This window comes from Erythrolamprus reginae, chromosome 1, assembly GCF_031021105.1.
Source record: "Erythrolamprus reginae isolate rEryReg1 chromosome 1, rEryReg1.hap1, whole genome shotgun sequence".
NCBI lineage: Eukaryota > Metazoa > Chordata > Lepidosauria > Squamata > Dipsadidae > Erythrolamprus > Erythrolamprus reginae.
The window spans coordinates 405977523-406005096 of NC_091950.1; the positions used below are offsets into that span (position 1 = coordinate 405977523).

The 27574-nt window shown below is 40.8% G+C and overlaps 1 protein-coding gene across 6 annotated transcripts in view; it reads left to right on the forward strand.

Annotated features, from left to right (window-relative positions):
- Positions 1–27574, forward strand: part of CLIP2 (CAP-Gly domain containing linker protein 2) — a 132717-nt gene that overhangs the window by 54790 nt on the left and 50353 nt on the right. For all 6 annotated transcript variants that reach the window (XM_070735223.1, XM_070735221.1, XM_070735222.1 and 3 more), the window contains exons 3-4: positions 11514–12058; positions 27432–27556. In XM_070735223.1, the coding sequence (XP_070591324.1) occupies positions 11514–12058; positions 27432–27556 (670 nt within the window). The remainder of the gene's footprint in view (positions 1–11513; positions 12059–27431; positions 27557–27574) is intronic.

Below are 27574 nucleotides of genomic sequence, written 5' to 3' on the forward strand. Positions count from 1 at the left end.
CTGCTAGTTCTCTGCTTTACAATGCAGAGTTCACCAGATCGAATCCCAGTAAAAGAAAGGGGTGTGGCTAGCTGATGAGGCCTAATAAGGCCGAAATGGGACCATCCTAGTCTCCCTTAATTTTAAAATTCCAGCTGAAAACATTTTAACACATACAGAATATAGTTGTCGGCTATAAATATATTAACTGCCTTGTAGTGGTCCTGGGTTGGGCCTAGAGGCAAAAAGGAGCTGTGACGTTCCTTAAATATACCAGGGTGATCCGACATAAGAAAAACATATAGCCCCTCCCTGGTACAGAGCTGGAAGGATTCAGATCGAATAGCTCTAACTGCTAGTTCTCTGCTTTACAATGCAGAGTTCACCAGATCGAATCCCAGTAAAAGAAAGGGGTGTGGCTAGCTGATGAGGCCTAATAAGGCCGAAATGGGACCATCCTAGTCTCCCTTAATTTTAAAATTCCAGCTGAAAACATTTTAACACATACAGAATATAGTTGTCGGCTATAAATATATTAACTGCCTTGTAGTGGTCCTGGGTTGGGCCTAGAGGCAAAAAGGAGCTGTGACGTTCCTTAAATATACCAGGGTGATCCGACATAAGAAAAACATATAGCCCCTCCCTGGTACAGAGCTGGAAGGATTCAGATCGAATAGCTCTAACTGCTAGTTCTCTGCTTTACAATGCAGAGTTCACCAGATCGAATCCAGTAAAAGAAAGGGGTGTGGCTAGCTGATGAGGCCTAATAAGGCCGAAATGGGACCATCCTAGTCTCCCTTAATTTTAAAATTCCAGCTGAAAACATTTTAACACATACAGAATATAGTTGTCGGCTATAAATATATTAACTGCCTTGTAGTGGTCCTGGGTTGGGCCTAGAGGCAAAAAGGAGCTGTGACGTTCCTTAAATATACCAGGGTGATCCGACATAAGAAAAACATATAGCCCCTCCCTGGTACAGAGCTGGAAGGATTCAGATCGAATAGCTCTAACTGCTAGTTCTCTGCTTTACAATGCAGAGTTCACCAGATCGAATCCCAGTAAAAGAAAGGGGTGTGGCTAGCTGATGAGGCCTAATAAGGCCGAAATGGGACCATCCTAGTCTCCCTTAATTTTAAAATTCCAGCTGAAAACATTTTAACACATACAGAATATAGTTGTCGGCTATAAATATATTAACTGCCTTGTAGTGGTCCTGGGTTGGGCCTAGAGGCAAAAAGGAGCTGTGACGTTCCTTAAATATACCAGGGTGATCCGACATAAGAAAAACATATAGCCCCTCCCTGGTACAGAGCTGGAAGGATTCAGATCGAATAGCTCTAACTGCTAGTTCTCTGCTTTACAATGCAGAGTTCACCAGATCGAATCCCAGTAAAAGAAAGGGGTGTGGCTAGCTGATGAGGCCTAATAAGGCCGAAATGGGACCATCCTAGTCTCCCTTAATTTTAAAATTCCAGCTGAAAACATTTTAACACATACAGAATATAGTTGTCGGCTATAAATATATTAACTGCCTTGTAGTGGTCCTGGGTTGGGCCTAGAGGCAAAAAGGAGCTGTGACGTTCCTTAAATATACCAGGGTGATCCGACATAAGAAAAACATATAGCCCCTCCCTGGTACAGAGCTGGAAGGATTCAGATCGAATAGCTCTAACTGCTAGTTCTCTGCTTTACAATGCAGAGTTCACCAGATCGAATCCCAGTAAAAGAAAGGGGTGTGGCTAGCTGATGAGGCCTAATAAGGCCGAAATGGGACCATCCTAGTCTCCCTTAATTTTAAAATTCCAGCTGAAAACATTTTAACACATACAGAATATAGTTGTCGGCTATAAATTAACTGCCTTGTAGTGGTCCTGGGTTGGGCCTAGAGGCAAAAAGGAGCTGTGACGTTCCTTAAATATACCAGGGTGATCCGACATAAGAAAAACATATAGCCCCTCCCTGGTACAGAGCTGGAAGGATTCAGATCGAATAGCTCTAACTGCTAGTTCTCTGCTTTACAATGCAGAGTTCACCAGATCGAATCCCAGTAAAAGAAAGGGGTGTGGCTAGCTGATGAGGCCTAATAAGGCCGAAATGGGACCATCCTAGTCTCCCTTAATTTTAAAATTCCAGCTGAAAACATTTTAACACATACAGAATATAGTTGTCGGCTATAAATATATTAACTGCCTTGTAGTGGTCCTGGGTTGGGCCTAGAGGCAAAAAGGAGCTGTGTCGTTCCTTAAATATACCAGGGTGATCCGACATAAGAAAAACATATATATATATATATATATATATATATATATATATATATATATATATATATATATATATATATATATATATGTTAAAATGTTTTCAGCTGGAATTTTAAAATTAAGGGAGACTAGGATGGTCCCATTTCGGCCTTATTAGGCCTCATCAAATATACCAAATATACCAGGGTGATCCGACTTAAGAAAAACATATATATATATATATATATATATATATATATATATATATGTAGATTGTTCTGAGTTCGGGTTTTGCCCTATGTAATATTTTGCATGTTTATGCGACGTTGCATTTTCAAATATCCGATTTTTATAGAGTGGCCCTAATTTCTAGAACCAACAGGAGACAAAAATATTGTCAGGGAACACCCCTCTACTAGAAAAGATGGGCAGTTAGACTGTCCATCCAGAGATAGGTAGATTTATCTATCTATCTATCTATCTATCTATCTATCTATCTATCTATCTATCTATCTATCTATCTATCTATCTATCTATCTATCTACCTACCTACCTACCTACCTACCTACCTACCTACCTACCTACCCACCCACCCACCCACCCACCTACCTACCTACCTACCTATCAGATTTGTATGCCGCCCCTCTCCGTAGACTCGGGGTGGCTAACAACAATAATAATACAATGTAAACAAATCTAATATTTAAGTTAATTTAAAACCCCCAATTTAAGAAACCAATCATACATCCAGACATACCATGCATACATTTTATAAGCCTAGGAGGAAGGGAAAATCTCAATTCCCCCATGCCTGACGACAGAGGTGGGTTTTAAGGAGCTTACGAAAGGCAAGGAGGGTGGGGGCAACTCTGATATCTGGAGGGTCGGGGCCGCCACAGAGAAGGCCCTTCCCCTGATGCATTTTATTTTTAAAAGAAAACCTCCACAAAAATGTATAATTTCACAGAGTGACTTTAAACAGAAATCTAATCAGCGGGAAATCTGCGTGTGGTATAAATCTAATTATCAGATTAGGGCAGTGATGGTGAACATATTTTTGCTTGAATAACAAAAGAGTGTGCACGTGTGCAATGGCATAATGGCGCATGGCCACACCCATAATGCTTTGGCCTCCCCTCATGCATGCATACACAACCCGACCCCCTGCACTGCCCCCACGTTTCTGAACTTGCAGTTGGCCATTGGAGCCATTTTTTGCCATCCCCAGGCTCTGGAGGCTTTCCTGAAAACTGGGGAGGGCGAAAAACAGCCCAACAGGTAAAACCAGACTCCTTCCCACACTCCAGCAGGCTGAAAATCAGCTAGCCTGTGCACACATACACACTGCAGTTGATATAGAGCAAAGTCTTGCGTGTCCTCAGATATGGCTCCATGTGCCACCTGTGGCATCCGTGCCATAGGTTCGCCATCACTGGATTAGGGTAACACACCATCTTTAAAGTCCAAGCAAAGTTTAATGAAGCTACAGTACTTCTCACAACAGTCAATTTTTGAGACCTGAACACAAGAATCAGTTACCTGATGGGGCATTAAGACAGCTGAATGCCAGTTTAGTGTAATGGTTGATGGAACTAAGCTAGAAAGCAGGAGAAAAGTTGTATTCTACTCTTAGGTACAAAGTCAGTGGGTAGACCTTTAGTCTTGTTTTTCTCTCTTAATCTTAGGACAGGGGTTGGCAACCTTAAAGAGCTACAAAAGTCCTAACCGGAAGCTTCCCATATCAATTCTGGAGCTGACCGGAAGTTTGGTTCCCCCACCATATAATCTCCTCCTAGAGCGGCATCCTTTTTCCTCTACCAGTCCTAACTGAAAACCCTATCAATTGTGAAGCTGACTAGAAAACCCGCCCCTTGCCATAGTCTCTCCTCCTGGCACTCCCTGGTTTCCACCACATCCCAACCCAATCCGAAGCTCCTCTCAAAATTGTGATACGGAGTGATGACAGGGAGCCGCAGCAGAGAGATGAAAGAGCCACTTGTGGCTCTGGAGCTGCAGGTTGCTGACTCCTGCCTTAGGAATAGATAGGGAAGGAAGGAAGGAAGGAAGGAAGGAAGGAAAGAAGAAAGAAAGAAAGAAAGAAAGAAAGAAAGAAAGAAAGAAAGAAAGAAAAGATAAGATTAGGTAGGTAGGTAGGTAGGTAGGTAGATAGATAGATAAGATAGATAGATAGACAGAGAGATAGATAGACAGAGAGATAGATAGACAGAGAGATAGACAGACAGACAGACAGACAGACAGACAGACAGAGACAGACAGATGGTATAGAACAGAAAGGTAGAATAGGTAGGTAGGTAGGTAGGTAGATAGATAGATAGATAGAAAGACAGACAGACAGACAGATATATATATATATATATATATATATATATATATATATATATATATATATATGTGTGTGTTAAAATGTTTTCAGCTGGAATTTTAAAATTAAGGGAGACTAGGATGGTCCCATTTCGGCCTTATTAGGCCTCATCAGCTAGCCACACCCCTTTCTTTTACTGGGATTCGATCTGGTGAACTCTGCATTGTAAAGCAGAGAACTAGCAGTTAGAGCTATTCGATCTGAATCCTTCCAGCTCTGTACCAGGGAGGGGCTATATGTTTTTCTTAAGTCGGATCACCCTGGTATATTTAAGGAACGTCACAGCTCCTTTTTGCCTCTAGGCCCAACCCAGGACCACTACAAGGCAGTTAATATATTTATAGCCGACAACTATATTCTGTATGTGTTAAAATGTTTTCAGCTGGAATTTTAAAATTAAGGGAGACTAGGATGGTCCCATTTCGGCCTTATTAGGCCTCATCAGCTAGCCACACCCCTTTCTTTTACTGGGATTCGATCTGGTGAACTCTGCATTGTAAAGCAGAGAACTAGCAGTTAGAGCTATTCGATCTGAATCCTTCCAGCTCTGTACCAGGGAGGGGCTATATGTTTTTCTTAAGTCGGATCACCCTGGTATATTTAAGGAACGTCACAGCTCCTTTTTGCCTCTAGGCCCAACCCAGGACCACTACAAGGCAGTTAATATATTTATAGCCGACAACTATATTCTGTATGTGTTAAAATGTTTTCAGCTGGAATTTTAAAATTAAGGGAGACTAGGATGGTCCCATTTCGGCCTTATTAGGCCTCATCAGCTAGCCACACCCCTTTCTTTTACTGGGATTCGATCTGGTGAACTCTGCATTGTAAAGCAGAGAACTAGCAGTTAGAGCTATTCGATCTGAATCTGAATATATATATATATATATACACACACACATACACATACATACATACATACATACATACATACATACATACATACATATATCAATCATTAAACATAGTTGTTTTTTTTAAAAAAACATGCCAGTATTTTTGAATTAAGGAGATCTTTCTTTCCACCTACCCAACCCCAGAAACCAATTGCCTTCCCGCAGACATTTAGTACAATGAAAACTGTTGATTCTCAGAGTGTGAACTGATTCGTGAACAATTCGTTCCTTTATTGAGTATAATGTACAGTGCCTCTTTACAGTATCTGGCGTTTTTTTAAAAAAAATACTGGTTTTTTATTGGCTACTTTGCCTTGGTCTAAATGGGTGCCTGCCAGCTGTCGGTTCCTGTCTAGTTTGTTTTGAGTCCCCGAATCATCAGCCAATATGCTTGGGTATTTTTGTAACTCCTTTTATTCTTTCCAGCCCCACTGAATGTTGGAGAGAAGTTACATAAAGGTTTCAGGTCTCTCTGCTTATCCATTAGTAGGATAACTGTCTAAAAACTGAACAGAATGGGGACATGTTTTATGTAAGAGAAGATGGCAAAAGAACAATTGAATATAAAAATGGGCTCCATCTGGCTGGATGGCTGCAGGGGGAAAAGGCCTGAAAAAAACTTCCCAAACCCTCAGAGCTCAGTTAGGCTCTTTCACCAGCTGTTGGAAAGCAAAATATGTTTTACCAGGCACAGAATTCTGACAGTAACCTGGATGACCTCATTAGACTCTTCTGGATGATTCCTGCAATATTTATTTGGCCTAGGTCTGAGTCATTGTCTGAATCATGGATTCATGTAGCTTTTGGTCTGGTGGCATCTGTCTATGTTCATTATTTTTAAGCAAATATTTTAGCAACAGGGAGATCTGTCATTAATTCAGAGACCGAGCCATATACTGTCATGAATTGCAACATAGTGCCTTTAACCAGGTCGGTTGACTAAGCTATGGTTAATTGATTAAGCATTAATGAGTTGGATTTACATAACGTGTATATTTTAAGACTCTTGAGACTGCATTTGACCCTCAAAACCTGCATCCAAAATGGGCCACATGTGGACTCCTGGGAGGGGCGAGGTGGGCGTGGCCAGCCAGGAGTGGGATTTGGGAGGTTCTCCGAACTACACAGAATCTTAGCTACAGTTTCTCCCAAACCCCTGCAAACCCCTAGCAGCCCACTCCTGCACTTGCTTTATCTAAGTACAGTGATACCTCTACTTAATTCATTCCATGACCAGGTTCTTAAGTAGAAAATTTCTTAAGTAGAAGCAATTTTTCCCATAGGAATCAAAGTAAAAGCAAATAATGCATGCAAAACCATTAGGAAAGAAATAAAAGCTTGGAATTTGGGTGGGAGGAGGAGGAAGAAGACGAGTAGGAGGACAGTCACTGCTGAAGGAAGAAGGTGAGGTGAGGGGAATAAAAAAAATCTAAAACTTTAAGCCTTAAAAAAAAAGAGGGACTTTGAGGCAGTGAGGAGGAGCACGCGCCTCCCATACACCCGGGGGGAGGCTGCCTCCCATACACTGCGCCAGAGAGAGAAATGGCAGGAAACTGGCCGGGCCTTCGTGCCACTCTCAAATTTCCTGGGAAATTTTTCCGGGCTCGGGTTCTTACATAGAAAATGGTTCTTAAGAAGTGTTGTGTTTGGGCTTGGGCCAGCTGTTGCTCCCACAGATGGGAGAGACACGGCACAAAGTGAATGTGAAAGCCTGGCTGACAACCAGGAAGATGTGGCAGACAGCCAGGAAGATGTGGCAGACAGCCAGGAGGACGAGGCCACTGGGACACAGGATTCAGCAGACAGCCCAGGGGATTTGGCCTGCAGTCCCTCAAACAGTCTTTCCTCCCTGAGTTCTTCTGCAGATCAGTATATTGATCTATGTAGCCGAAGAGCTATGCAAAGAAGGGATCACTTTAAGGAGTATTACAAATCATTATAGGAGCACCTGGGCTGGGTGTGGTTCCCTTAATGAGGGATAAAGGGATAAAAGGGGAACAAAGGCCAAGGCAAACTGTGGCTTTTTATCTGTGTTGTTTTGTGGTTCCTGCTTCGAAGTTTCTGTGCCGTTGGAGTTTTCAACCCAGCTTTTTCAGACAAGTGGGAGGTGAAAACTCTGGGACTTGCTGTTTGCTTCAAAGATTCAAAAGGACTCCTGAAACGTCTTTGCTCATTCCAGGTTGTCTTTGTTTGTTTTTCCCTGTATTTTTTGTATGCGGCTGAAGTAAGCTTTGCATTGTTTTTTGGACATTAAGAACTGTTTTTTGAGTAAGCTATTTTTGTTTATCTAATACAAGTTTGCTGATTAGCAGAGCACGTGTGCGTTTGATTTCTTTTCATTGGACTATTATGCATTGCCGAGCCAGTCAGGCAGAACAAGAAGAGGCAAAAAAAATCTTGAACACCTGGTTCTTATCTAGAAAAGTTCTTAAGTAGAGGCATTCTTAAGTAGAGGTACCACTCTATATTGATGGGGGTGGCATTCTGCAGTTTGTAATCCTGTAACCATGCTGGAGAGCATGCTGGAATCATGCTGGAGAAAACAACACTCACTCAACGTTGACCTTCCTCCCACCCTCCCTCCACAAAATAAAGTACAACTTTATTGGTAGTACCTGGGGTGGAAGAGTTTTGCTCCACAGCCAAGCCCTCTCCATAGAAACAATGCAGCTGTAGGCTAGGAGTCTGGTCCCACAGAGAGGATTTAATGTGGATGGGCAGGGAGATTTCAAAGCATGCATTTTACTCTTCGGGGTTACTGCATGAGCTTTCAGTTGATAGACTATTCCCTCCTTTATCTCCACCCCTCCTTTGTATTTGCTGTTTTCCTCTAGCTCATTAATGTACTTCTCCTTTAAAACCCTCTGGTTATCCTTGTCACAAAGCTGCCTGCTGAGGCAGGGGCTGATAATGTACCTGCTGCTGGCCAGACTTTTCCTTAGCTTCTTAAACATGCACGTGCCTGCACACATGTATTTCCACCCAGCTTTGGGATGTTTAGTTTAAAGAAAATAATCCACCAGGGGGGGGGGGGGGGAGATACTGGTTTTATTGCAAAGTAGCCCTTTAATGGACGTTTTGCAGTTGCTGATGCTCTTCTTTGAACAGGTAAAGTTGTTTGGATATTAAACCGTAGCATCCTTTTTATGTACTTCCCAGGAAGACACGCTGGTAGCATCTATGCTCAGGGTGGAATGAGACGGGATCGTCTTTATTTAGCACATACATTCAAATCATGGAAGTTAGGATGTTTTCCCTCCTAAGATACACGTACCAATAATTTAAAACTAAATTAGACACTTACCAGATTGTGAGCGCTTCCAGATATTAATCACAATAGCCAATGACAGATGAAATCTTATGCATTATGCAGAAAGATGATGTAGCTTTCTCTTGGTCAGAATATCAACCAGTTATTCTACTTAAGCCGGGCACTTAACATGCTACAAACACACACACACACACACACACACACACACACACACACACACACCAGACACACTTTATTGAGTTTTCTCTTTCTTGTCCATCTATCATTCTGCTTTGTACTAAACCTGATCCCTCCTCATCTGATTGCTTTACTTCTGCATTGTCACTGTTTCTGTTAATTTATTTATTTTTTTATTCTTATTTTTTCCTTGGATCTTCCAGAAACGTCAAGGTTTTCTCAAGGAGGTAGATATGTCTTTCCTATTTTTCAGTATCCTCATTTTGGCTGCAGATACAGTGGCCTTCACTGTGCATTTACAAGAGCTCTTATAGTTTCTGTTTCTAGCTAGATTCCCAATCAGTCAGAATTATTTATTGGCCAAGTGTGATTGGACACACAAGAAATTTGTCTTTGGTGCATATGCTCTCAATGTATATAAAAGAAAATATACATTTGTGAAGAATCATGAGCTACAACATTTAAATGATTGTCATAGGATACAAATAAGCAATCAGGAAACAATCAATATTAATATAAATTGTAAGGATATAAGCAACAAGTTACAGTAATACAGTCATACGTAGGAGAAGATGGTTGGTAGGAATGATGAGAAAAATTAATGGTAATAGTAATGCAGCCTTAGTGAATAGTTTGATAGTGGTGAGGGAATTATTTCTTTAGCAGAGCAATGGCGTTCGGGGAAAAACTGTTCTTGTGTCTAGTTGTCTTGGTGTGCAGGAGTTGAAACAGTTTAGGGCCAGAATACGAGGGGTCCAAAATATTTTCACAGCCTTCTTTTTCACTCCTGCAGTATACAGTTCCTCAATGAAAGGCAGGTTGGCAGCAATTGTTTTTTCTGCAGTTCTGATTCTCCTCTGAAGTCTGTGTCTGTCTTGTTGGGTTGCAGAGCCAAACCAGACAGTTATAGAGGAGCAGATGACAGATTCAATGATTCCTCTGTAGAACAGTATCAGCAGCTCCTTGGGCAGTTTGAGTTTCCTGAGTTGGCGCAGAAAGAACCTTCAGTCTCTCTACGAGACGTTGGGCCAGTTTCTCTCCCCTCTTTCTCTCTACTAACTTTGCCTAATTCATAGGATTATTTTTGAGAGTTAAAAATATAAGCATGTCAGCCAGTTGTTGCTTTGTGCTTTCTGGAGAAATGACTTCATCCTCCTCACACTCATGAGTATTACCACTGATACAGGAGAACAGATGTTCAGCCTCTCATCAACTTTCCCCAGCTTGGCGTCCTCAGATGTGGTGGGATTACAACGCGGAGCATTCGGAGACATCTGGAAGGATCTACTACAGTACTTGCAAAACGAGTGCCCATAAATGAAATAGATTCCCATCTTCAGAGAATTTGCATACCCCTTGGCTTTTCACAAGCCAGCCTGGAAGTGGGGTTTTTTTTTGGGGGGGGGGGGGAGAACCTTAATGTTTGTTGTGCTTCTCTCCATTTATGTTTCCCCCCACCCTTTTACCAGATAACCATGGAAACAGGGCAGCCTTCTTGCTTTTCAGCTCCTCCCGACAGCTGGCTGCCTTGGCACAAGCCTGTAACTCGATTAAGTATCAAATTCTGCAACCGGTGGGAAAGAGGAAAGTGAACAAACGCCACTCGAGCTGCCATAACTCTTCATCTTTTCAGATGGCGAAGTGTTTTCTGACCACATGCTGCCAGCTGCAAAATGAGGCTTAAAAAGGGGGCAGCTGTGTTTTTAAATCACTTCTCCGAGACTTGATGAACTGAAACTTCATTAAAGACAGTTGGTACCGTTTGGAGCGTGACACACACACGTTGCTCTTTAGGCATTTTGATTTTGTTTAAATGGAGGGACGTATCGGACTCCTTGAAGCTCCTTGAAGTAGAACTGGAGAAAACCATGGTTGAAGCTAGCAATGGAAGACCAACTTCCTTCGATGTTGTGAAGGCTTTGGGAAACGAAGAGTCTCCTAGAAACAGAACCTTCTGTGTACATTCTGTGAACCTTCACGGAGATCAGTACCTGGGTGCTAAGATGCTTATTCTGAACCTCCAGTTCATCTAAAGGAGCTTCTCTTAGTAGATGATAGAACTGGGTGGGTCTATTCAGATGTTGCTATGCTAATTTTCATTAGGCACAACCAGTTTGATCTGTTAGAACATAAGAGGAGCTCTACTTATACAAAGCATAGACTTCTCTAATCTAGCATTCTTTTTCTCAAGTGGCCAACCAGATGTTCCAAGCTGGGCTTAACTTCTCCAGTGGGTCCATTGAAGTAAAGCAATTTAACTAATTGAATTTATGATAATATGTTTGCCACTTGAGCAAAGGGACGTCCTTGCTCATTCTCCTGCATGGGACCCCCAACAACTCTTCCAGCATCTGGCCACGAAATCCAGCATGGATTAGCGCATACGAGCAGAGATCTTTTTTCTTTTTTTCATTTAGCTTTTAATCCTTGGGAATAATTACTTGTTTCTCTTCTGCTGCTTGTATTTGAAAGTACCTGTTCAAAGTCCAGGGTCTTGCCTCTTGTGAAGACTTTGTTTGCCCTGACAGATCTCTCTTCATTCTTTCTTTGCTTCTTCTTTACAGGATCACCTCTGCACAAACAGGGTTCCACGTCTTCCACAGGTGCCTCCGAGAAGCTGACAGGGTCAAAAATTGCCGAGGTGGGCGATGATTTCCTGGGGGACTTTGTGATGGGTGAACGTGTTTGGGTGAATGGAGTGAAGCCGGGCATCATCCAGTATTTGGGAGAGACCCAGTTTGCCCCTGGCCAGTGGGCAGGAGTTGTTCTCGATGACCCGGTTGGGAAGAACGACGGTTCTGTAGGCGGAGTGCGTTACTTTGAATGCCAGCCGCTCCAGGGGATCTTCACAAGGCCTTCCAAGTTGACCCGCCAACCCACGACGGAGGGTTCAGGAAGCGATGCGCATTCTGTGGAGTCATTGACGGCTCAGAACTTGTCCTTGCACTCTGGGACTTCCACCCCGCCTCTTTCCACTCGCGTCATTCCTTTGCGGGAGAGCGTTCTCAACAACACCATGAAGACCGGAAATGAATCCGGTTCCAACCTCTCCGACAGCGGATCGGTGAAAAAAGGGGATAAAGACTTCAGGCTTGGGGACCGCGTCCTTGTAAGTTCCTTTTTAATACTTCTTGAATGAACTATTTATTTATTGATTGATTGATTGATTGATTGATTGATTGATCTGATTTCTATGCCGCCCAATCCCGAAGGACTCAGGGCGGCTTACAACAACAGTATGAATACAATAAATAGATACAAAACAGTAAAAGAAATGGAACATTATCTAAGGCTTAAACATTAACAAACTAAAACCCCTTTAAAAAAGTTATTATAAGAAATGGCGGTGACACTCATACACATACACACCACTCATACAATTGGCCATCGAAGATGTAATTTTTATGGCCCCCAGACCTGCCGGCAAAGCCAGGTCTTCGTGGCCTTGTGAAAGACCAGCAGGGTGGGAGCAGTATGGATATCGGGGGAAAGTTGGCTCCATAGAGCTGGGGCAGCCACAGAGAAGGCCCTTCCTCATGGTCCCGCCAACCTGCATTGCTTAGTTGACGGGACCCGGAGGAGGCCAACTCTGTGAGCTCTTATTGGTCTCTGGGAGGTATGTGGTATTTTAAGAAGCTCTGGGGGTTAATTTTTTGTTTTAATGGGAAAAATTGATTAGGGTTTTTTGACTGTCATTCCCATTTTCCTTTGGAAATTGGAGACCTCATTAGGAAAACTGTGTTCAGTTCTGGAGACCTCACCTACAAAAAGATATTGATAAAATTGAATGGGTCCAAAGACGGGATACAAAAATGGTGGAAGGTCTTAAGCATAAAACTTATCAGGAAAGACTTATTGAACTCAAACTGTATAGTCTGGAGGACAGAAGGAAAAGGGGGGACATGATCGAAACATTTAAATATGTTAAAAGGTTAAATAAGGTTCAGGAGGGAAGTGTTTTTAATAGGAAAGTGAACACAAGAACAAGGGGGCACAATCTGAAGTTAGTTGGGGGAAAGATCAAAAGCAACATGAGAAAATATTATTTTACTGAAAGAGTTGTAGATGCTTGGAACAAACTTCCAGCAGACGTGGTTGGTAAATCCACAGTAACTAAATTTAAACATGCCTGGGATAAACATATATCCATCCTAAGATAGAATACAGGAAATAGTATAAGGGCAGACTAGATGGATCATGAGGTCTTTTTCTGCCGCCAGTCTTCTATGTTTCTATGTTTCTATCCAGTGGCTCTGGAGGCTTCAGTGAGGTCTGCGTGCATGCACAGGGGAGGTTGAACATGCATGCATAGGGGCAGGGCATTGCATTATGGACGTGGGCATGCACATGCATTCTATTATGGGCATGCATGCCCTTTTGGCCCCCGAGTAAAAAAATGGTTCACCATCACTGGAGTAGGCTCTTTCTATGACTCCTCCATCTCTTTCTTTTTTTAAAAGGATTTATTTATAGTTTTCAACAACATAAAAGAAAAAGCATCTCAATAGTCTTTTACACATAGTGCCCCGTTTCAAATACAATTTATATTTAAATTTACTATTCACTATAAAATATAATCATTTCAATATGAAAAGGATAGAAAGAGAAGAGAAGTAAGTGAATTTGTATATATATATACAGTACATGTATTTATAATGGACTGGTGAAAGAAATTGTGAAAAAGTAAAAATGTCCATTCATTTGAGCATTTGTATTTGTGTTTCTTTTTGTTATGCATTCTATTTGTTATGTATTCTAATACTTTATGTCATTCTATCTTGTTTCTGTTTTGGATCCATTTGTACCACTTTTCCCATATCTTGTTGGATTCATTGTCTTTTATTCCCTTAATATTACTCATCATTTCGTCCATCAATATACATCTATATATTTTATCAATAATTTGGCTTTCTGATGGGACATTTTGGTTTTTCTATGTTTGGGCATAAGTTATTCTAGTTGCCGTTGTTATATGCATCTCTAGATGAAGTATCTGTTTAGAATATTTTTTTTACTGACTCCTCCATCTCTATCAGCATCATGTCCCAAACTCATCACAGCATTGTTTTCCAGCCAGGAGAGAGAAAATCCAGAGCAAAAATTCTTGTTTGCTTGTTGGTTAGAATGCAATATTGCAGGCTAACATTGCCTATGGCCAGGAGTTCGATCCTGACTGGCTGAAGGTTGACTCAGCCTTCCATCCTTCCGAGGTCGATAAAATGAGGACCCAGATTGCTGGGGGCAAGATGCTGACACTGTAAACAACTCAGAAAGTGCTGTCAAGCACTATGGAGCAGTTCATAAGTCTAAGTGCTATTGCTATTTACTTTGCTGTATAGAGCATCATTCTAAATTGCCTCCTAGCCCACTTTTTGATCTATGAAATTGGAAACTGGATTGCACACTTCAGAGGGCCATGCCCAGACAACCAAAAAGGCAGAAATGAGACTCTGTGGCTGTTTGTTTAAGCAGCCGTCTTCATGCTGATTAGGGCAAGTCAGGCAAACGGCTGTAGCAGTAATTGTTCTTCCTGCGGGGAGAAAAACAGTTGTTCCTTTGACAATGGAGCCCTTTTTCTTTTTATTCTTTTTTTTTTAGTTTGTATTATTTCCTTTAATCTTTTTAATTGTCATGTTTAGCCAAATTAGTATCTAAAAATGGAGCAGTACTGGCCTGAGCGATCTGCAGTCCTCAGCAAATTTCTATCCAGTTTCACAGACGTGGGATAAACTTTTGGCTCATTGCATAGCGGAATAAATCAGGCAGAGCCTGACTTGATTGTAATAAGTGTGTTTTTATAATATATTATAATATTTTAACCCACCTTTATATAATAATAATAATAATAATAATAATAATAATAATAATAATAATAATAATAATAATTGTGCTGGAACTACCATTTACCAGTGGCAAAGAACTGGTGGGATCATAAGCCCGAAAAAGTGGTTGAAAATGAGCAAGCAAAACTACTGTGGGACTTCCGACTTCAGACTGACCGAATTCTGAAGCATAACACACCAGACATTGTGATCGTGGAGAAAAAGAAAGTATGGATCCGTCCCGAGTCTTCGGAGAGGGGCGGCATACAAATCTAAATAATAAATAAATAAATGGATCATCGACATCGTAATCCCAGGGGACAGCAGAATTGAGGAGAAGCAGCTAGAGAAATTAGTGAAATACGAAGATCTAAAAATCGAGCTGCAACAACTCTGGCATAAGCCCGTGAAAGTGGTCCCAGTGGTACTTGGCACACTGGGCGCAGTACCAAAGGATCTCAGCGGACATTTGAAAACCATCGGAATTGACAAAAATCTCCATCTTTCAATTGCAAAAGGCCGCTTTACTGGGATCGGCAAACATAATTCGCCGCTACATCATGCAGTCCTAGGTGCTTGGGAAGCGCCCGACTGGTGATGAAATACGAAATCCAGCATAGTGATCTCGTTTGCTGTGTTGTACTGACATAATAATAATAATAATAATAATAATAATAATAATAATAATAATAATAATTTATTAGATTTGTATGCCGCCCCTCTCCGAGGACTTGGAGTATATATACTGTACAATGTATATATACATTGACTTACTGAAAACTAAAAGATAAAGGAAATTAAATAGTAAATAAATATGCTTCACCAGGGTTTATTAGGCAATAAAGTAGGCTGATGGGCTACATTGATTTGCATACATTTAGCCAGAATCTTGATTTCAGGTGTGGTGCTTTGTGTTTTGTTTTTGACAAGAGAAATACACACACACGCGTGTGTGTGGTTTTTTGTGTGTGTGTGTGTGTTGTGAGCCTTTGTATAGTGTTGATCTACGTTCCCTCTGCAGATGTCAGAATGAAATGAATGTAAAATAAAAATGAAGTCAGATGGAGCAGAGAGCCAAGCAGTATCAAGGAAAGAATTTGTAGGCACCTTAGTCCTCTATTGCAGGGGTCTCCAACCTTGGCAACTTTAAGATTTGTGGACTCGAGTTCCCAGAATTCCCCAGCCAGCTTTGCAGGTGCTCCGGGTGGCTGAGGAACTCTGGGAGTTGAAGTCCACAAGTCTTAAAGTTGCCAAGGTTGGAGACCCCTCCCTGCTCTATTGCCTTTCCTCTGATCTGTGGACTGAGGCTACAACACCCTTATATGATTGATAAGCAGTCTTTGCTTATATAGGTATTCTTCGACTTACAAATGTTCACTTAATGACCATTCAAAGTTACAACATGATTTTAAAAAGTGATTTATGATCATTTGTCAACTTATTAGCATTGCAGCATCCCCATGGTCACATGATCAAAATTCAGATGCTTGGCAATTGACTCATATTTATGGTGGTTGCAATGTCACGGGGGTCATGTGATCACCTCTTCTGATCTTTTGACAAGCAAAGTCAATGGGGAAGTCGGATTCACTTAATAACCGGGTTACTAATTTAACAGCTGCAGATTCAGCTAACAACTGTGGCAAACAATTCAAAGTGTTGGTTATGACCTATATAGCCCTTCATGGCATTGGACCAGAATATCTCCGGGTTTTTGGAAGCCAGCTGGGAAGGTTGTAAATGGCCATCAGGATGCTGCAACTGTGGTAACTACAGTACACCCCAGTTGCCAAGCGTTTTGATCATATCGTAGGATGCTGCAGTGCAGCAGTGGGTTTATTTAATTTATTTTGAAGTTTGAAGTTTTATTAAATTTATAGGCCGCGCAATTCCTGATTGACTCTGGGCAGCGTATAACAGTAAAAAAACAATATGCTGGCTCTGTTAAAAAGTGCTATTGCTAACATGTTGTAAGCCACCCTGAGTCTAAGGAGAAGGGCAGCATAAAAAATTGAGTAAATAAATAAATAAATAAATATACAACAATTTAAAACTCCAGTATAAAAAGCACTCATCATTTCTAGACTGGAGCAGAGTGATGTTTTTAAGGTTTTCCGGAAGGCCAGGGGGGTGGAGTGGTGCGAATCTCCGGGGATAGTTGATTCCAGACTGTCGGAGCCGCCACAGAGAAGGCCCTCCCCACGGCCCCGCCAGTCGACACTGTTTGGTCAATGGGACCCGGAGAAGGCCAACTCTAAATAAATTTTATTTATTTAATTAAATTTCTATGCCGCCCAACCAGTGAAGGACTACCAAAATTTTTACTGCCACACTGTGGACATGGCTTATGCAGGACGTCCTGCATTTTCTTTCAATGTCTTTCAGTGCAAAATGGGTGCTACATCACTGTTTTCCTCATTGTCCGGGCAGTAGCCCACCCCTGCGCCCATCCGCCTCCACCCACCTGCCCAAGATGCTTTTGTGCAACCGGTAGTAAAGAATTTAAGAACACACTACTGCTGCAGTGGTAGTGTGAGGTAGTATGAGGACAGGTCGAAAGTCACTTTTTCAGTGCTGTTGTAACACTTACTAAACAAATGGTGGTCAGGGACTACCTGTATATGGGGACTATTACCTTATCTACCTGTGCATAAGCTCATCCACAGATAAGCCGAATCCAATTTTGGGGGTATATTTTGGCACTTTAGATTCTTGGTTTATTTGCGAGTTCAGGTATTCTTCAGCTTAGGACCATAATCGAGCCCCAATTTTCTGTTGTTAAGTGAGACCGTTGTTAAGTGACCTTCACACACACACACACACATTTTGTGACTTTTCTTGCCACAGTGAAGTTGAATCACTGCAGTTGGTAAGCTAGTAACACGGTTCTTAAGCCACCCAAAGTCCTTAGGGAATTGGGCGGCGTATAAATTAAATTAATAATCAATCAATCAGTCAATCAATAATAATAATAAAAATAATCTGGCTTCCCCATTACCTTTTCTTGTCAGAAGATCCGAAAAAGGTGATCACATGACCCCAGGATACTGCAACGGTCATAAATATGAGTCAATTGCCCAGCCTCTGAACTTTGATCATGTGACCATGAGGAATGCTTGCAATGGTCGTAAGTGTGAAATACGATCAGAAGTCACCTTTTTTCAGTCCCTTTGTCACTTTGAACGGTCACTAAATGAAATGTTGTAAGATGAGGACTGTCTTTATATACAGTTTCTCTCCTGTGTCAGAAGACATCCCTTGACATGAAAACATTTGATGAATGTAGGCTGTAGGAAGGATAGCAAAGATCAGTCATTTTACAATCTGCTCCTGGATTCTCTTTCTTTCTTTCTTTCTTTCTTTCTCTTTCTTTCTTTCTTTTCTCTCTTTCTCTCTCTCTCTTTCTCTCTCCCTTCCTCATGAAACAGAACAGATGTTCCTATTATGGATCATTTACCCCTTTGTTTTTGATTTTGGAGCTGGTTTCCTGTTTTCTACTTTCAAATCCTTTATGGCCCTTGATGACTTTTTCATTTCTAATAGGGAGAGTTTATTTCAAAATATAACTTACTAAATATACCCGGCCTGAGTCCTTTGGGATTGGACGGCATAGAAGTCGAATAGATAGATAGGTAGGCAGGCAGGCAGGCAGGCAGGCAGGCAGGCAGGCAGCTGAAGCATCCAAAAATACATGGAAACTAATGTATTGTACTGCATTAATTCCACTTACCCTGGCTTTTCTCTCACAAAAAAGCCTCTCGTAGTACTTGGAAATATTTGGGCAGAACTTCCATAAACCAGAGGAGTAGAAAATAGAATTGAAGATAAACAGGACTTCCTGTTGCCTGTTTATAAATTTCTCAAGGGAATTTTATGTTGAAAGTAATGCAGAATAATAGACGTGTAACTCAAACATTGCATTCTGTAATTAAACATTCAACATACAAACGGATCCGAACAAGTTCCAGAGAAACAAAGAAGCCGTTTTGATGTCACCAAGGACATTTTACATTTGCCGAGGAAAACCTCGGCAAATGTAAACCAGGCAAGCATTGTAACTTTTTGAGAACCGTGGCATAATTTCAAAATTGCAAAGGAGGTGTAGATCTTATGAGTGACTCTTAATTTAGACCACATGTCTTTATCTTCCAATCTTTCTGCTAGGGACAACAGGGTAGGGTGGCCTTGTTCCAGTGGTAGGTTTCAATATTTTTTACTACAGTTCGGTGGGCAGGAGAAGGATACTGTAAAATCTCCCTTCCCACCCCACTTCAGGGGAAGGTTACTGCAAAATAGCCATTTCCTCCTGATCAGCTGGGACTCAGGAGGCAGAGAATAGATTGGGGCAGGGCCAGTTAGAAGTGAGATTTACTGGTTCTCCAAAGTACAGTACTCAAAATTTTCATTACCAGCTCTCCAGGACCTGGTCAGAACCTGCTGAATCCCACCTCTACCCTGTGCTCTGGGAAGCTCTTAAAAAGAATTCTTAATTGTTTGGTTATTTTTATTCATCCCATTTCCACCCATTTCCACAGAATCTCACCTAATTCTGTGCAGTTTACAATACAACAAATGCCATAATATAAAACATAAATAAGAACAAAATCAAAAACAATTAAAAAGGGGAAGATGAAATTATTTTTTAAAAAGTTTCAAAAAGTTTTAAAAAGGCCGAGAAAACACTGTCCTGAGAGCATTCCCTGTAAAATTTATTTGTAATGTCCCTTCTCTTGCTAATCTTGAACTATGCATGTTTGGATAGATAAAATTACCGACTGCTCTGTAATTACGGTAGGAGACAGCAGCTGGCTATTTTAAGAAGCCATGAAGTTTGCAAAGCCATGTGCACATGTGGGGATTACAAAGGAGAAACCCAAGCAGAATTCAGTGGGATTAATAATTGTGAATGCAAGCTTGGGTATCTTGTGTATTAAACTTTTTTTGTATGGAAGTAGAGTGCAGAAAACAGTCTCCAGCTTTTTAATGCTTTTCAATACTACATGTACTTCTTTCAAGTTTCTTTTTTACACTTTATTTTATTTATTTATTTGTCAAACATGTATAAGATAGTAAGTATATGTACAAACATCATCATCATCATCATCATTATCATTATTATTATTATTAATTGGATTTCTGTGCTGCTCCTCTCCAAAGACTCGGACTATATTAGCAAAGTAGGTACGGACTTTTCTAGATAAGAACTGGGTGGTCAAGATTTTTTTGCCTCTTCTCAAGAACCATTTTCCACTCACAAACCCGAGCCTCCGAAACTGTAACTGGAAAAGACAGGGAGACGCCTCGGTGGGACCTCTGTAGGAATTGCCTGGGAGGAAACAGGGCTGGAAAAGGCGGGGAGATGCCTCGGTGGGGCCTTTCTAGGAATCTCCTGGGAGGAAACAGAGCCTCCACTCTCCCTGGGTTCCCCCAATCGCATGCATTATTTGCTTTTACATTGATTCCTATGGAAAAATTGCTTCCTCTTACAAACATTTCTACTTAAGAACCTGGTCACGGAATGAATTAAGTTCTTAAGTAGAGGTGCCACCGTAGTTCTGAATAGGCTGTTGCTTTCTATATGGGCATTTTGAAATAAAAACAAAAGGGGTTGCTTACACTTCATTGAGTGTGGGTGTTCTCAGAGCAGTGACAGCCTCGCAGTGATGAGACAGGATAATTTTAGCTTTTGCTCTCTCCTGTCTCTCAGAGGTATTATTTCCTTGTTATTGCTAGAAAGATGCAGTCTCTGGTTGAGCTGCCTTTGAAGATCCTTGAAGACTTAACTCTAGTCTTTTTGGGGGGCATACTGGGGAGTGGGAGGAGAGAAGGAGGACCCAGATTCTAAAGCCTGCATTAAGCTGGGTTCAGAAGAAACATTTCATGCTTTGCTTTTGTTTAAAATGTTGGTTTTGCTTCTTATTTAAGGCAGGTGGGGTGTATTTATGGGATTGAAACAAGCTGGAGTTACTATAGAGAAAGAGAAGAGCTTAGACGTTGTTCTTAAGCACTTAAGCCTAAGACATTTGGAAATATAGGTAGTCCTCGGTTTATGTCCATGTATTTAGATACAATTCAAAATTATGGCAGTGCTGAAAAGGATTTACAAACTGTCCTTGAATTTCCAGCCATTGTAGCGTTATGCAGTTATGTGTTTATAATCTAGGCACTTGGCTCACAATATAGCATTGCAGTGAGCCATATTATGGGAACACCATTTGCAAGGCACCCCAGTAGATTGCCCCTCACCCATTTTCTCCCAAGGAGACCACTATATAATATGAGACCCCAGAATATTGTATTCCAAAGCAGCCTCTGCCCCCTAGTAGGGAAAGCAAGTAGAATGCTTGGCTGCATAGCTAAAAGTATAACAAGCAGGAAGAGGAAGATTGTGATCCCGCTGTATAGAGCTCTGGTGAGACCACATTTGGAATACTGTGTTCAGTCATGGAGACCTCACCCACAAAGGTCCAAAGACGGGCTACAAAAATGGTGGAAGGTCTTAAGCATAAAACGTATCAGGAAAGACTTAATAAACTCAATCTGTATAGTCTGGAGGACAGAAGGGAAAGGGAGGACATGATCGAAGCATTTAAATATGTTAAAGGGTTAAATAAGGTTCAGGAGGGAAGTGTTTTTAATAGAAAAATGAACACAAGAACAAGGGGGCACAATCAGATTAGTTGGGGGAAAGATCAGAAGCAACGTGAGGAAATACTATTTTACTGAAAGAGTAGTAGATGTTTGGAACAAACTTCCAGCAGACGTGGTTGGTAAATCCACAGTAACTGAATTTAAACATACCTGCGATAAACATATATCCATCCTAAAATAAAATGCAGGACATAGTATAAGGGCAGACTAGATGGACCATGAGGTCTTTTTCTGCCATCAATCTTCTATGTGTCTATGTTTCTACACTCCACAGTGGCCTTCCCTAGCCTTGCTGAAGCTTCTGCTGGCCTTCCCATGTTCTCTAGCACCTGTCCACAGAACACTTTAAGCCCTGCATACTCCTGTGTTCCTTACCTGAAACTCTCGCCTTTCTCCACTTGCGTATTCTGCAGTTATGATGGCTGCTGGGATTGCTGTCGCTAAGTAATGCAATCACATAACAGCGTGCTTTACGAACACAACTGTGCAACCCCAGTCCCAAAAGCAATTGTAACTTTAGGACTACCTCTAGAGTCTTAAGATTTTTCAGTCATCTCCCATTAAGTATTAATCAGGTCTGTCCAGTAATGGGTGCAAATCCTGTCACTACGGGTTCGTGTGCTGTCTGGGGTGGGTGGATCAAGTCTCCCGCTGACACTACCAGTTTGTAGATCTGGGCCGTACCGGTAGCAACCCACCGCTGGGTCTGTCCGTGTTCAGTTTTTTGAGATTAGCCAAAACTGAATAGTTACTACAACATATCATCACACATCTTTGTAATAGTCTATTCACTCAGGAAAGAGATAACAGATTGTGCAGACTGTAAAATGTGATTAATAAAACAAGAGACTTTATCTTCGGAAAGGTTAAAGCCACTCAGCTGGTTTCAGTATGTTTAAATAAGTACTGTTGTTTAAAAATTACTGAGAAAACAAGAGGGAATGCTTAGAGCAGTGATAGCGAACCTTTTTCTTGTCATGTGCAGAAAGTGTACATGTGTGCATACTGGCACCCATAATGCAATGCGCCCACTGCGCATGCACGCCTGACCCTCTTGTGCATGTCCCTAATGCTACCCACATGTGTGTGCGACCATCCCGGCTCTTGTTTTGGACCTAGCACATTTCCCTGCACCCTCCTGGAACCAAAAACAGGCCGTAGAGGAGTGAGTGAGGCAGGGTCCGTTTTGGGCCTAGCAGGCCTCCCTACTGTTACAGGTGTTATGTCCGCCTTCATCTCCATTGTTTTGTGATGCATATCCTGCCTCTCTAGGATTTACCTCTATTTGCTCCTATGAGGCACTTCCTGTTCCTGTTGTATATATATATATTTATATTCTCGGTGGCTTGTATAGTGTTTGATTAAAACTACTTGAAACACCTGCAACCTCCTTGGACCAAAAAGCCCCCCCCCCCCTGCTCCTTCCCACCCCGTGCATGTGTGTATGCCCACCACTCCATTCATGCACTTGCCTCCCATCCCAAAAATCAGCAGGCCGGTGACAGGCATAAGCATGCACATACATCATAGACCTGAGCTTGGCAACGGCATGCAGAAAGGGCTCAGTGTGCCAGCTATAGCACACGTGGCATAGGTTCACCATCACAGGCTTAGAGACTTAAATGGTTTTGAAAATTATATAACATAAAATTCAGAGTGTCCAAGGAGATTCTCAGTCATCCAGGTCATGGCTGACCAAAGGTGCTTTTTTTTTTCCAAGCAGCAACTGCTGGACTTTCTGGGTTTTTTTTCTTGGATGAGAAGCGAAAAGTCTTCAAATTAAAAAACAGAAAGCCCAGTCTCTTCTTGGAAAGAAAAAACACTTTTGCGACAAAATTCAGAGTCTTTGTTGGGCCTCATTAATAAACTATTAGTAAAATGTGATTTAAAAACTGCACATGTAAATGTTTTGTATCATTAAATGGATCCAGAATTTAGATACAACTAGAAAACCCATGATCCTTTGGGTCATCCTTTAGAGATATTTCCTTACAGACTTGACCTCAGGCAGGCAACAAAACAAATGTGAAGGAAGGAGAATGACTTTCAACTTCTTGCTAGTTTTTTCCCCTATGCATGTTGCTTGTGGAAATCTGGTGGGGAGCATTGGAAATCATGATCGTGTGACCATAGCTGACTGTGGAGCATAGTAGTGTTGCAACACCCATAGGTTTGCAATACAGCTGTTCTGAAATCCTTGAAATTTAAATTCCTCTTATGCCAGTTTTCGGATGCATTCCTTAAATTAGCCCATTCCAGGTTCTTTGCTTCAAAAACTGTTGCTCTTTGATGCACTATTTTAAGTGATTGAAGGTTACAGACAGGCAAGAGAGTTTTACTTGCATATAGATAATTGATATGCAATGGATGGAAAACATTACATTCACATTCTCTATCCCACTTGTAAGATGTTTTGTTTCTGATACATTAGGACTGATTGTTACAACGGACAATTCATTCTGTTTCTTATTTAAAAGTACATGCTGTTCTCTTGGTAGATGAATGGCTAATTAAGTTATGGCAGTAGACATACTGATAAAAAATAAATCTAATACAGAACTCATATGGGAGATAATTTTTGGATTATAATTCTATAAATGGGCTTGAAGTGTGCCCAAAATTTGGTTTCTCTTAATATAAAGTCTTAATATTGTAACTTTCTAGATTTGTTAGATGAGAATAAATTTCAGGTACTTGGATAGAATTTACTGTAGCCTTTAATCTTATTTTATGATTTATACTGTGTTGATTATTGCTGTGTTATTCAAATATTAAATGGATTTCAAGAGCAATCTGCAATTTTCAGGACAATATAATATAGATAGTTTCTTCAGTTAATGAAATATTTAAACTTTTAATCTAATTCTAGGATGCTTGATAAATTGGGTTCTAAAGTGGAAGCCATCCATTGGCTGGAATTTCTGCAACCTTATCCAATTCCATTTCCATAAATCTACTGAATGTCAATTCTGGAAGAATCTTGCTATCAGCTGAGTCAGCTACTAAGACTTGATAATTTCTACTCATGGTTCAGACTTCTGTAGACACCACTCACCAAAATAATAATACTGTATTTATACGTGGATAAAACAAGAATTTTAAGTGTTGAACTATATTAAAAAGACTAGGTTCTATTTATTGACAGATGGGCTTATCATAGATAAATAGAATTTTAAGTATTAAGTAAGTATCTTAAAATACATTTGGTTTCCTGGAGATTCCTTGCTGTTTTGTGTAGTTCAGAAGCAGAAACATTTTCATTATTAGATATATTCAAAGCTTAACCTATCCACAGATAAGCCAAGCCTTTAATTTTTATCCAAAATACACATACTCCTTGACTTATGACCATAGTTGAGCACAACGTTTCTGCTGCTAAGAGAAACAGTTGTTAAGTGAATGTTGCCCTGTTTTATGACTTTTCTTGGCACAGTTGTTAAGTGAATCACTGCCGTTGTTAAGTTAGTAACAAAGTTGTTAAGTGAATCTGGATTCCCCATTGACATTGCTTATATGAAGGTCACAAAAAGTGTTCACATGATCCTGGGACAGAGAGAGCGTCATAAGATAGGAACCAGTTTCCAAGCATCCGAATTTTGATAACGTGATCACAGGGATGCCACAACGGTTGTAAGTGTGAAAAATTGGACATAACTCACTTTTTTCAGTGCTCTGTTGTAACTTTGTTGTTTGTTTATTACAACTTTGCTGTGGTAACAGTCACTAAATGTAGAGTAAGTCCAGGACTACCTGTACCATGAAAAATGCACCATTCACAGATAAGCTCAAAATTTTTGAACGCTGGAGTTGGAGTTTACACATCTTGACGTTTTTGAGGATGTGGAAGATTGGATTATACAATCTTTGAAATCCCTTCTAATTCTATCATCCAGAAGTGGGAACAACACTGCATAGAATGGATAGGTCCTTATCCTTATTTACATTCTGTTTTAGATCAAGTGTGGGTTCTGGTTTTTATTTATTTATTTTATTTATTTATTTATTTATTAGATTTGTATGCCACCCCTCTCCGTAGATTCGGGGCGGCTAACAACAATAATAAAATAATATTAAAAAATCTAATATTTAAGTTAATTTAAAAACCCTAATTTAATAAACCAATCATACATACAGACATACCATGCATAAATTATTTGTAAGCCCCATGTAGAGAGCATTACAGTAGTCGAGCCTCGAGGTGATGAGGGCATGAGTGACTATGAGCAATGACTCCCGGTCCAAATAGGGCCGCAACTGGTGCCCGCTGCCGCTTCGCTCAGCTCCCCCCCCACCGCGTATTGTGTGTCACGTGTGCACATAAGCAGTACTGAAAACAAGAGGGTGGTGCCTACAGCACCACCGAGAGGACCAGCTTAGGGGTGTGGCAGGCCTGGATCGCTGCTGGCTCCAGCGACCCAGGCCGTCAAGTTACTACTGGTTCCATAGAACTGCCATGAGTCCGCGAGGACAAGGGTGGCCTATAAATCTAAACAAACAAACAAACCGGTCTGAATGGGGAGGATCCCACCTCTGGTTAAAAAAAATGTAAATGGAAGGAGACATCAGATACTAGCATTGACTGTGTTTGCACCACGTGCTAAATCTGGTGACTATTTTCCTTGGATTTGCACACTGCATCAAAAAATAAACTAACCAAATAGGCTTGATTTGCATAGCAAACTAGGGCAGGAAATGGAGCAAGGAAAACAGCAAGTACTAGTTATTTAACTGATCTGGTTAAAGATGTTGTGCAAACACAGCAGTGGATGTTAAGATTGAAAAGAAGGGAATGGAGATGTTCAGTGTTCCAAGATATGATAGTCTCCAAATTGGATGACCTTAAAAAAGGAGAAAGATTTATGATTATATTTTATAATTTATGTTTTATCACTTCGTTGTTTGTTGTACACTGAGAGCTTATGCAGTGGGAAAAAATTCCTTGTGCCCAATCACACATGACCTATAAAGAACTCCACTCTACTCTACTCTACTATGCATGGAGATCAGATTTATCAGTGTTGAAGCCTCAAAGTTACCTCTAGGTTGGGGACAGCATGCCTAGTGGGAAGAAAGGAAATGCTTCCATCTCTTGCTTAGGCATTTTGAACATATCTGATTACCCACTGTAAAAAATGAAGTTCTGGACTAAGATGAACTCTAGGCTGATCCTACAGAATTATTCTTATATTCTCAGGAGTGGTGTAATTATAATATTGAAATGTTTGCTTTCTCCAGATAACTGAATACAATTGCCGGTGAATGGTTATTGGACATTTGAAACAATGCATATTTTTACTAGTTTGACTAGTAAAAATATTGCTTTAATACAGATTTTTAGTACAATTTCTTCTCTTTGTACCCTGCCTGATAAGCATTTCTGCATCACTTGGAGGCTTGCGCTCTTCAAAAAATGTTATTTGTCTTTGTTTTACTTTATGGCAAATGCTGTTATTACAGGTAGGCCTTGACTTATGTTTACAATTTGAGAACAGAATTTCCATTGCTAAACAAATCATTGTTAGGTGAATCATGCCTGATTTTATGACTTGTTTGTCACAGTTTTTAAGTAAATGACTGCAGTTTTTCAAGTGAATCCTGCATCACTCTGGCTCCCACCATTGCTGGTCAGAAACCCCCTGCAAAGGTCACAAATGACAATCACATGTCGCCCGAGATGCTGCAACCATCATCTACATCCTAGTTGACAAATGTCCAAATTTTGGTCACATGACCAAGGGGATGCCACAATGGTCATAAATGTGAGGACTAGTTGCAAGTCACTTTTCACTGATTTTGGAACTGAACAGTTGCTGAATGAATGGCCATGAGTCAAGGACTACCTGTATTCCTCTTGGCCTCACATTGTTTTTTTGGAACTGAAAAATGACTGTTTTTAATCTTTCTATTAATTGCTTTCCCCTAGCCTTACACAAGCCTCAATGTGTGTATTTGTTTATATGTGTGATTTTTTTAAAAAAAATATATAAATTCTATCAAATGATTTAACAGGTTGGTGGAACAAAAACTGGTGTGGTGCGCTATGTAGGGGAGACGGATTTCGCCAAAGGGGAATGGTGTGGTGTGGAGTTGGATGAACCTCTGGGAAAGAACGATGGAGCCGTTGCTGGAACAAGGTACTTGTAGATACCTTT